A 12675-nucleotide genomic window follows, 5' to 3' on the forward strand; every position below is an offset into this window, starting at 1 on the left:
ATATATGCGTTATTGTATTTTACATTTCCCATTATATAATGCCAAGCCTGTAAACCTTATCTTCTAGAGTGTCTGTACAGATAACTGCTGCCTGGAGTGATAGTATTTTAACTTTAGCTCCCTCTGAGAATGTAAGGCTAGTTCCCTGAGAGAGCTATGTTTCAAGGTTATCATGATCATCAAATACATTTCTCTGAGAGCTGTTTTGCTATAGTTTAGATTTCCAAAGGTGTAAGAGTGTTCAGGGGTTTTGATTTTTGTGGGAAAGAGAACATTATCGGTAGTTAGCTTCCTTGCTGTGGGGCATGATAGACTGATACTTATTTTTAAGTAGAATGAGTTTTTCAGTTACATTGGATAAAAAACATTGATCTGATAATATCAATGTATAGAGTTTTCTAGGTATGATTTATTCATGCTTCTCAGTATTAGGGAACTTCAGTGTTGTGCAGAGGGTGTTCTCAGTCTTCTGGGGTTTTGACATTTCTCTTGAGTGGGGAAGATCCAGTTTGGGCAACCACATTTCAAAAGACATTGCTTAATGCAGACCTGGGCATATTTTGGGCAAATCTTTATTTCACACACATAAAAGAAATAATGGTAGATCTTTCTTAATGACGCCATTTTCTTATGAAACATTTTAGAATTCATTTATATTAGTGTAGGCTTTATATTAGATAACAGAATAAATCAGTGCTTAAGTGTCTATCAGAATTCCTAAAACATATTTTCTTTCACTTACTTTATCTACTCATAGATTTCAGCTGAAGAAATAAAAGATAATAGAGTGGTCTTGTTTGAAATGGAAGCCAGAAAACTGGATAATAAGGTGGGTAGACTATGCAGATTTCAGCAAGGTTGTCATGTTTTGCCTGTTTTTTAAGAAAATTAAAATGCAGTTAATATCATGAACTTCATCATCTGAGCATCACATAGGGTACTAGTTACTTTCAAATTTTGCATGTGTGTGTGTTGTATGTTTAAGCAGAACCCATTTCTCTTCACCTCTTTCATCTAGATGTAATCAAAGGTTTTGTTTTGATTAAGAGAGGAGTTGAATAGAAGCATTAATGTTACTGTAAAAGCATGAAAGAGTACAGTTGAATTACTTTCAGGAAAAAAGTGAAAACTGTGCTTTATTAATTATAGGTCAATTATCCTCTTTTCATTCAAAGGTCAATTTCTTTTTATGAAGGATGAGTATATATAATATATAATAACACAACAATTTAGTATATAGCATGGATTATAATTCTTTTATCTATCTTATCTATCTATCTATCTATCTATCTATCTATCTATCTATCTATCTACCTACCTACCTACCTACCTATATTTTTTAGAGACACGGTCTCACTCTGTTGCCCAGGCTGGTCTGGAACTCCTGGGCTCAAGCAATCCTCCCATTTCATACTCCCAAAGTGTTAGGATTACAGGTGTGAGCCCCTGAGCCCAGCTTTTTGTACTTAATTCTATAATCTAGTCAATATTCTTCATTGTTTGCAGTTCAATTTGAAAACATTTTAGGGCTAGGCGTGTTGGCTCATGCCTGTAATCCCAGTACTTTGGGAGGCCGAGGTGGGCAGATCACTTGAACTTAGAAATTTGAGACCAGCTTGGGCAACATGGCAAAACCCCATCTCTACAAAAAATGCAAAAATTAGCTGGGTGTGGTGGCATGTGCCTGTAGTCCCATGTGAGGTGGGAGGATTGCTTGAGCCCAGGAAGTCAAAACTACAGTGAGCAGTAATCATACATTCTCACGTGCGTAATGGAGCAAGACTCTGTCTCAAGAAGAAAAAAAAAAGTAAAGAAAACATTTTAGACTATAGGCTGGGGAATTTTTTTTTTTTTTAATTGTGGAAAAATTTAAATATATACAAAACTGGAAGACTATTTTTAAAAAATTTCTTGTTCCCATCACCCATTTTCCACAATAATAACTCATGGCCAATTTCATTTAATCTCTACCCTCATCTACTTTCTCTCCTCCCAGACTTCATATCATTTCATCCCTGAATGTGTTGATGTATCTCTGAAGACACTTTAAAAAATGTAATTGTTTAAAGTGTGTCTTAAGTCCTTTTAAATCTATATATTTCTTTCTTTTTTTTAATTCTTTCTTCCCTTCCTCCCTCCCTTCCTTCCTTTTTATCAATTCTTCCATCCATCGTGGAATTTATTCAATGGAAAAAACTGATTTCTTTGTCCTGCAGAAGTTTCCACATTCAAGTTGGGCACAGGTAGTGTACACCTGTAGTCCCAGCTACTCAGGAGACTGAGGCAGGAAGATGGCTTGATCCTGGGAGTTTGAGGCTGTAGTGCATTATAATTACAAGACTCCATCTTTTTTTTTTGTTTTCAAAAAGGAATTTTCCATATTTTGCCTATGGCTTATTAAAGGTGTCATTTAACATGTTTCTCTCTCTACTTTTACTTTCTGATTTCTGTAACCTGGCAATTGAATCTAGAAGTATGATCTGCTGGTATTTTTAATTGTTGGCAAGACAGTTTCATCATGTAATTCCATCAGGAGACTCACACTAACTTGTGTGTTTTGGGAATGTTTGTGATCATTGATGATAACTACCTGGTTTTATTATTAAGAGCCTGGGCCAGGCGCAGTGGCTCACGCCTGTAATCCCAGCACTTTGGGAGTCCGAGGTGGACGGATCACGAGGTCAGGAGATCAAGACCATCCTGGCTAACATGGTGAAACCCTGTCTCTACTAAAAAATACAAAAAATTAGCTGGGCCTGGCGGCAGATGCCTGTAGTCCCAGCTACTCGGGAGGCTGAGGCAGGAGAATGGTGTGAACCCGGGAGGCGGAGGTTGCAGTGAGTCGAGATCGCGCCACTGCACTCCAGCCTGGCAACAGAGCAAGGCTCTGTCTCAAAAAAAAAAAAAAAAAGAAAGAAAGAAAGAAAAAAAAAAATCTGTAAAATAGTGATATCGTCAGTCTATCATTGCTTTTGTTTCTTAGCAAGAATGTTTCTGTAGAGAGAAACTTCCCCGCCTTAGGTGTTTATTTACTTTGTGGTATAGTTTATATAGGAAAAACAAGTTAAACTGTTTGACTTTTCCCTCATATTTGCCATTTTTCAAAATTATTAAGTTGGTTCCCTAGTATCCCCTAAATGTGACCAGTGAAGTTTTTTTGTTTGTTTTGTTCTGTTTTAGAATTGCTATAAAGTAATAGATTTAAATATTAATAACTGCAATGGATTACTTCTCATAGATGCTTAAGTTATTCCAACTTTGGCCTGAGGGAATTGGTTTAAGTTTGTGCTTGAGACCATTTGGCACAACTCCAGGAGTCTTTGAATAGTTTCCTTGCTCTGTGGGATGACAAGAGCTTCAAATAACTTCTTTCTGAAGTTCTTTTTGTCTTTAATAAGCCATGTTCCAAGCTTATTTTATCTAGTTTCTGCCTCAGACTGGCAGATTAAAAGGAACCTTACTTCATTTTGGTGGAATTGGTATTTAGAGACCACAGTCCAGTGCTAGGGGTACTCACTGTTGCGGGTTATTGTCATTCATGGTTTCGAGGACTTTTCAGTGGACAACAGAAAAGACTTTTTTTTTTTAATTTAAGAAAAACTAAATCATGAAATTACACAACTATTTCCAATTCAAATATAGAATTACTGGCTGGGCACGGTGACTCACGCCTGTAATCCAGCACTCTGGGAGGTGGTGGGTAGAACACTTGAGGTCAGGAGTTCAAGACCAGCCTGGCCAACATGGTGAAACCCTGCCTCTACTAAAAATACAAAAAGTAGCTGATCATGGTGGCATGTACCTGTGGTCCCACCTACTCAAGAGGATGAGGCATGAGAACTGCTTGAACCCAGGAAGGGGAGGTCATAGTGAGCTGAGATTGTACCACTGCACTCCAGCCTTGGTTACGTCTCCAAAACAACAACAACAAAAAATATTTATAGAATTACAGGGACCTATTTTATATTCATACCTCATTTCTCTTGGTTGCTAAAGATATTAACATAATTGCTTATCTGTTTTGTCTCACATGACATTAATAGTTTTAGAATAAAAATATTATTATTAACAGTATTTTTACTGAAAACAGTTTGAGCTTTCTTTGAAGTTCTTTTTGTCTTTAAGGTGTATATATTCCACTTTTGTTATATAGTCACATTCTTACGATTTGAAGAAATAATTCTTTTGTGTGGTTATGCTGTCACAGTCCTAGTTTCATTTTGCTTTTTATATTTAGGGATTGCTTTGTAAAAAAACCATTTGATTTAATTTTCTTTTATAATCATATAAAAAATTTACATGGCTCTAAAATCTGCAAAACAAGGTATTTAAGAAATTTAACTTCTCTCCCTGTCTACCTTGCTTCCACTTTCCTCTGTGCCGATAATAATTTTTAAAAAGTTGTGTTTTATAATTTAATCATTCTGTTTCCTAAATATCTACGGGTTTTTCTGTGTGTATATATACTCCTGTGTGTGTGTGTGTATGTGTTCATATGTATATGTGTATGTATGTATTTGTATTTATGTTCCCCACCTCCAGCCCTTAGATAAGCGTAGCATGCTAGATGTACACTTTCCTCCACCGTACTTCTTTTACTTAACATATCCTGGAGATTAGAGCCAGGGAGTTTAATTATTGTTTTAGTTCTAATACTAACAACTTAATGAATCTTTGAACAAGTATTGGTTTTTAGCCTTCAAAATGATAACAAGGATATTCTGCCTTTTCCATAGGATTATTTTTAAGATAACTCACACAGGGCATGTTAATGTGTTTTTGAAAAGTTAATTTCTCACTGTTACGTTGCTGTTATTTATTGTGTTTAAATATAAACACAAAGTCTTTGTGTTTATATTTTTGACTGTACCAAATATCTTATTTGCTTGACATTAAACTTTGTATTCAAGAGAGAAATAATTTTATTTTAGTTCTTAATGTAATGCTGAAGTTAATTCAGAACTAAAGAAATCTTCAGCTCAGGGATATATCTGCATATATTCCTGTGAGATTAACAAGTGTCCTTTCATTTTCAAAAATAACAAGTCATATATGTTAAGGAATATGCAAATTTCAAAATGAAAATGAGAAAAAAATCATCTGTAGTCTTACCACCTGAGTTAATCCATTTTCCCTGAATTTTATCTCACTGTATGTGTGTGAATATGTGTGTACTGAGGATGGTGATAACGGTATTTTTGAGCACTTAGTGTGCTTGAGCATTGTATAGGAGTTCTGTGGTGAATCACAGAGGAAATGGAAGGTGCAGTTTGTGCCCTTGAAGTGTTTCTATTATGCATTCCACGTATCTAATCTGGTCATTTGTGCATGCAAAGAAATGTGTAGTATTGGTGAAGGGGTTTTGGATATAGAAGGGTGAGATATGAAGTTAAGGCCTGGATCCATTAATTAATTAGATATGTGATCTTGGGAAAATCATTAACCCCTCTGAATCCATTTTCTCACTGATAACTTCCCTGTCTCCATAGAGTTGGTATGGCTAATGTTTGTGATGTCATTTATTTAAAACTACTCAGTGATATGTGAATGAAAATGGTTAAAGGTGAAAACAAGGCAAAAACATATGTTATGGTATATTTGACCACTGCATTTTAAAACCGTCATGTTTTTGAGAAGTCAGGGTATGATATACAGCATTATGAGCATTTATCACAAGCACTTTGATAATTCTCCCTAGTAGACTTCAGTAAGTTGCTAAGTTAGGGAGAAAGGTGATGAGATGTGTATTTACTACCAGTACTATAGAGTTAGACTTTAGGGGGTTGCCAACATGTGTAAAGTATGGTCACACATGGTTTCATGGGTTCAGAGGAGAACAAATGCTTTTTGTTGTCTGTTTTAATTGTAGGATCTATTTGGAAAGTCAGACCCATACCTGGAATTCCACAAGCAGACATCTGATGGAAACTGGCTGATGGTTCATCGGACAGAGGTGAACATCTGAATTTGAAAAGCAGAGTGGAGGTGTTCTTTGGAATTATTGTAATCTGAGTTTTAGAAAGCTTATATTTATAAAAATATCAATCTGAGTTCAGACTTACATATAGCCAGAGATACAAGTTCAGACTTACATATAGCCATGTTCACATTTTTTTCTTTCAGTGAGGAGGTGCTACCATACTTTATGATTTTTATTTTGAAAAATTTTAAGCCCTATGAAGAACACTAAATGTATTCCTCTGCACCCCTCACCTAGATTCACCAGATGGACACACACTCCCACACACTTGTTCTCTCTGTCTCTGTTTCTGTCCCTCTCTGTCTCTCTCTGTCTCTCTCTCTCTCTCTCTCTCTCACACATACACACACACACACACACTTATGCACACATATATTTTCCTTTTGGAAAATCATCCTAATGGAGCTACAGACATAATAACTCTTATCTTTAAATGCTGCAGCAGGCCAAGTGTGGTGGCTCATGCTTATAATCCCAGCACTTTGGGAAGCCAAGGCAGGTGGATCACTTGAGGTCAGGAGCTCGAGACCAGCCTGGCCAACATGGTGAAATCCCGTCTCTACTAAAAATACAAAAATTAGCCAGGCGTGGTAGCACTTGCCTGCGGTCCCAGCTACTCAGAGGCTGAGGCACAAGAATTGCTTGAACCCAGGAGGCGGAAGTTGCAGTGAGCTGAGACTGCACCACTGCACTCCATCCTGGGCAACCGAGCGAGACTCCACCTCAAAATAAATAAATAAATAAATAAATTTCACAGCAGGTATGTTTAAAGAACAGGGGTATTCTATACAATCAGACTTGAGAAAATTGACATTTGACATAGCTAAATGTATCATCATTCGGTATACCATTCAACTTCAGATTTCCTCGGTTGTCCCACAGGTTTTATATGTATTTTGTTTTGCTTTGTTTTGTTCAGAATCCAGTCAAGGCTCATATTTTGGATTTGACTATTATATTCCCAACAGAGGACTCTTCTCCCTATCTTCCTTGGTGCCACTGAATATCTTGAAAATCAAGACCAGAATGTCCAACATTCTGGATTCTTCTGTTTCCTCACAACTAGATCCAGATCAAACATTTCTGTCAAAAACACTATGTGTGTTCCTTTTCTTTACATTTTCAGGAGGCTCATGGTACCAGTCTGCCCAGCATTGATGTCAAGCTTGGCTACTTGGTTAAAATGATGACCACCAGATCTCACCATGATAAAGTCTCATTTTTTTCCCCTTTTTAATTAATAAGTGATATGTGGTGTGAAACTATGAGACTGCATGAATTACCTGTTCTCTAGCACTTCAACCAGTGGTTTTAGCATCCATTGATGATCCTTGCCTAATGAATTATGGGTAGTAAAATAGTGATTTTTCAAAATCTTTCATCCTTTTTACTTATATTAACAGACGTTCCTCTTTCATCTCTTCTCTCTCCCTTTCTTTCCTTTTATTTTTAGTATCATTATAAATTCATGGATTGTTATAACAGTATATGCTTTGTGTTAACTCATTACTCTATTTTTGCTGCTCAGATTAATCCAAGTTTGACTAGAGAGAGCTCCTAGTCTCTAAAATGGCTCTTGGTTTTTCTTTTTGACCTCATTTGTCTTTAAGCATTCTCTTAAGTTAGAGTATGTTCTCAGTTCTCCTTGTACTTTTTCTGTCCCAGAGCTGGTACGAGCTTGTCTCTTAATAAGCTCTATTTCTGCAGGACGGTAGTAGTATTTAGACACTGACATCTGAGTGCTAAATGTGCTCATTGCTACTGGATATCATTGCTTTTAGGCCTTTTCAGTGGACAAAGCTAAGAAATTTGTATATTTGTGTTTATCTGTTTATTATGTATGTTGTATATATGGTATTAAAATTTTATATTATAAATGTGGACTTACTTCTCCAATTCAATTCCGACATAGTGAGTTTCTTATTCTGTATTACCTTTTCTTATTTTGTATTTGAATCTTCTGTGCCCTGCAATAAAACCGTGGTTGCTAATAAGATCAATAATCCTCTGTAGTTTTTTTGTTTTGTTTTGTTTTGTTTTGTTTGAGATGTAGTCTTGCTCTGTCACCCAGGCTGGAATGCAGTGGCATGATCTCCACTCACTGCAACCTCCACCTCCCGGATTCCAGCAATTCTCCTGCCTCAGCCTCCTGAGTAGCTAGGATTATAGGCGTGCACCACTACACCCAGCTAATTTTTTATTTTTTTAGTAGAGACAAGGTTTCACCATGTTGGCCAGGCTGCTCTCAAACTCCTGACCTCAGGTGATCTGCCCGTCTCGGCCTTCTAAAGTTTGGGGATTACAGGCATGAGCCACCGCGCCTGGCCATCCTCTGTAGTTTCTAAGTGCTCCTTGTAGTAGGTAGATGTATTTTCCAAATAGTTTTCTACTTTCCTCAGAATGTACCACAACTGTACAATTTATTACATTTTTCATGTAACAGTTGTAAAATATTGTTCTAGGTAGATTTTTTGTGGAAATAGTTGAGTTGATGAAAAGGTGAAGGATGAATGGTGAGAGTATAGCAAGAACCTAGGAAGGGCAGGAGCAAAATGTTAATGAACTGGAAATTTTTTCTAACAGCTCTTTGAAACCACATTTTTATAGGTTGTTAAAAACAACTTGAATCCTGTTTGGAGGCCTTTTAAGATCTCTCTGAACTCCCTGTGTTATGGAGATATGGACAAAACTATTAAGGTAATTTGAAATTTTATATATATATATAAAAAATACATAAATATATACATGTGCACCTATTTTATAAAATTAATACATAAGATAGTATCTAAAGAAAGTAAATGATATAACAGACACCTATAGAGTTAAATTTTATGTGTGTAGAATAATACTAAAATAGAAATGTCTTCTGATCAGTGGCATAGTTTGAGGAGTAGGCATGTTTGACTAATCTGTTGACCTAATGCTTGGTCAAACAGTGTCGTTTCTATTTAATCTTTATTTTAAAAAATCAAATGTCCAGTTTAATATTTTTTCCTTTTAATAAGATTCCTCTGCTCTGCTAATAGGAACCTCGAACTACATTATTTGCCTTTGGTATGTCTGTTGCAGATAGAAGCAGATGTTACCCTAAGAACTCAGAGCTTGCTTCTGCCCTTAGTAAAGGAGGGGAGTGCTGATGGCATTTTTCTTCCTTATTTTCAGAATGAGATAAGTAATTAATTGAAAGCCTTTAGAAGGCTTTAGTTTTAGAGTATCAGGGAAGTGAAGTATGAACAGCAAATAGCAGATGTCTCGGTATTTTTTAAAATGTTTTTATTCATAGGCATTTATTTGAAAAAAGAGTAAAAAAATAAAAGAAAACTCATGGAGTGGTGTTGAGAATGAAAAATATTTACATACATATACATAAAAAACACTTTTGTACTAGAATTATTATCTTTACATGATTACAGATAGAAGTGTTTTTTATGTTCAGACATCAGTAGATCAAAGGGATTTTTTGGTTTGTCTTTCTCTTTTTTTGATAATGAATAGGGTAAAAGCAGGCAAGTTAATGAGGAATAAGTATAAGATTTGGAGTCAGACCACAGTTCAAGATTTGACTTAGTCCTGTAACCGGCTAAGGGATCTTGGGCAGGTAACCAAACTTCTTCACATTTACTTATTTATTTATTTTGCTTATTAGTAGGAAACTTCAACTGGATTCTTCACTTTTATAGTAGAGTTAAGAATTTCTACATTGCAGAAAAGCAAAAATTAAATGAACAGAAGTGAAAGTTTTGTGAAAATTTTGTAAAGGTGCCATTGTTACTGAAAAACTGCTTCATTTTTGCTGGGTGTGGTGTCTCAGGCCTGTAATCCCAGCACTTTGGGAGGCTGAGGCAGTTGAATTGCCTGAGCTCAGGAGTTTGAGACCAGCCTAGGCAACATGACTAAATACTGTCTCTACAGAAAATACAAAAATTAGCTGGGTATGGTGGCGCACACCTGTGGTCCCAGCTACTCGGGAGGCTTAGGTGGGAGGATCCCTTGACCCTGGGAGGCAGAGGTCTCAATAAGCCAAGATTGCTTCACACTGCACTCCAGCCTGGGTGACTGAGTGAGACCCTGTCTCAAAAAAAAAAAAAAAAAAAAACAACCAACTGCTTCATTTCTGAGATCCATAAAAAATTGCTTCAAATTTGTAAAGAACTTTAAAAATCAATTTAAATATGATTTGTAAGGTATTTGAAACAGTAGTGAAAATCCAGGTCCAAAATAAATAGTTGAAAACTAGCTATAAAATTATTTTTTATCATTATACCAAATCCAGACTTTTGCTTTTCCTATTAAAAATAGTAAATATCATTAGATGTCAGACGGCAGGTAAATCTGGGGAAAAATGTCTAAGCCATGACTATTTGATTGTGTGTAGTGATATGTTAACAACAAAACAATGTTTTTTAAACTTTTTTGCTCACAGTGGCATGCTTACAGGGCTATTTTATTATAGTAAGTAAATTGATTTTCTGAGCTTTCTCTGATGAATGTCTTCCATTCTTAAAAGTTTCTTGGTTTGTTTTTATTTGTTTTTAACTATACACAACTTGGTTTGCTACGTCATCACTGACTTTATTTCGTTTAGTTCTGCATTTCTTTGCAATATCAGAAAAGTCATACATTTGTGATTCTCTTACTGTTTGAAAATTGCTTGTAGGGATGGTAAAGAATTATAAAGCAGAGAATAGAGTCAGAATCCTCAGTAGTTTCTTTGCTGTGGTGTGTTATTATTCTAGCATGTATTATTTTCATTAAGATCAAGTGAATACGAGAAATAATCATGCATGCTGCCACTTTGCCTAAAATGGGAATGCCTTACTGAATGTAGTGTTGTGTGGTGTGTGCATTCTCTTTCATATATACATATGCCCATGTGTATATATGTATACATTTATTTATTTATTACACATATGTTTATTACGTATACTATATATGCATGTGTATATGCATATTACATATCCATTAAATGTATATGAATACATGTATATATTATATACTTGTATATACATATGCATGTGTATATATGCATATATTGTTATGCCTACCATTGTTTAAAAAGCCAATAGTACCGGTCTTTGAATTCTTGAAAAGAGAAAAATTAAATTACACAAATCGTCTTATCTCAAACAGTATCTGAACATATTACAGCATTATAAATATCATGTCTGCCTTCAAGGGGACAAGAGGCAGCTTTTTCTATATATTTATTATAGTGAGTAATCAAAACTTTCAGTTTAAAAATATTATTTACATTTCCTGAAATTTTAACGTACGAATAGTCTAAACATATGAACCGTTTTAGCCCTTCATAATCTTTACTTAGATAAAATCTTGGCCTTGTCAAAGCTTAATCTTGTCTTAGATATACATTGGTGTTCCCTGATTGCAAATCTAAACTGCAAGGTTCTATTTTCCATAACTGAAAATATCTGTTTAAAAAACATGAACTTATTAAAATATTAAGATAGTTTGTTTTCTACCTTATCTAAATATTACTTCCTATAAAAATTATGGAAATTTTTACATTTCTTTTCTCTTGGCACATTAAAGAGTCATATAAAAGGTTTTTGGTTTAAAAATTGGATACTGAGTAGGGCAAGAGTCAAACTGTCAGACTCAGTCAGTGGCCAAAATACCTGCAAAGCATTTTCTTAAAAAAATAAAATTCCTTGTTGTTACTCAAAATTGAAATTCTCAATGTCGGCTGTTTTGATTGATTGATTTGTAGTTTTCCTGAAGAATAATGAAAATAGAAGTAGGGAATGAAAGACTTCCAGTTATGATAAGCATTCATTTCACAGAACTAAGGGGAAAAATAGTCACTTTGCCAAGTAAACATATAAAATCCTGAGCATTTTAGCTTGGCAGTTAAGTTCGAGAAGGATATTAGCAAGATAAAACTCTCTATTGGCTGATGGTAAATACAAATTGCTTCTTAGTTAAAAGGTTTTTTTTTTAAAGTATAGGTTCTAAGATTTCAAAGTGTCCTTAGCACAGCTTTACTTTACCTGTGTTGGTTACCACACAAGGCATACCATCTTCTAAGACTATTTAATTCCTCTAAGTTTTAGTTCTGCAAAATGGGCATCATAGTAACAAGATTCCAACTCTGTCTACCTCACAAGACTATTTACAGAATGTGCACAGTGTATATAATAAATGTTTGCAGAAATGAAATAATCTGTTTTGAAATAAAATACTATAAAAACATTGGTGTTAAATGTTCACAATCATGGTCAGTTTTCAGCTTCTCTTGAACACTTCTGCTTGCTAGTAGTTCATGCCACCTAATTTTTCCCATTGCAAATAATATTCTAGTATGCTGGTGAATAGTTACTCTTTGACTGCTCTGTCAACCTGTCACGAAATTACATGCAACTCAAATACTCTCACCTCTCCTCTGTCTCCTTTCAGAGAGAGAAAGCATTTAATCAGAGCCAGATCTAAGACTAGAACTCACCCTGTCTCACATGGAAATAGAGTAAATATGACCCGGTATAGATACTTCCTCAGTGGACTAAGTACTCTTAGCCTGGAATTGTTCTTTTCATTGTAAGAGTTGTGATCTTCACAATGATGCAAATCTGGCTTCATCATATGTAACTTCTAATATAAGCCTAACCTTACCAAACTGCAGCTAATGAAATATATTTTTCATGATTCTAAATTATCTAGGATTTAATTATATAAATTTT

The 12675-nt window shown here is 35.2% G+C and overlaps 1 protein-coding gene across 5 annotated transcripts in view; it reads left to right on the forward strand.

Annotated features, from left to right (window-relative positions):
• CPNE3 (copine 3) overlaps positions 1-12675 on the forward strand; it is a 47790-nt gene that overhangs the window by 17761 nt on the left and 17354 nt on the right. For all 5 annotated transcript variants that reach the window (XM_038000321.2, XM_038000322.2, XM_008001026.3 and 2 more), the window contains 3 exons: positions 758-829; positions 5870-5953; positions 8588-8677. In XM_038000321.2, the coding sequence (XP_037856249.1) occupies positions 758-829; positions 5870-5953; positions 8588-8677 (246 nt within the window). The remainder of the gene's footprint in view (positions 1-757; positions 830-5869; positions 5954-8587; positions 8678-12675) is intronic.

The sequence above is a fragment of the Chlorocebus sabaeus genome, chromosome 8 (assembly GCF_047675955.1).
Source record: "Chlorocebus sabaeus isolate Y175 chromosome 8, mChlSab1.0.hap1, whole genome shotgun sequence".
Taxonomy (NCBI): Eukaryota; Metazoa; Chordata; class Mammalia; order Primates; family Cercopithecidae; genus Chlorocebus; species Chlorocebus sabaeus.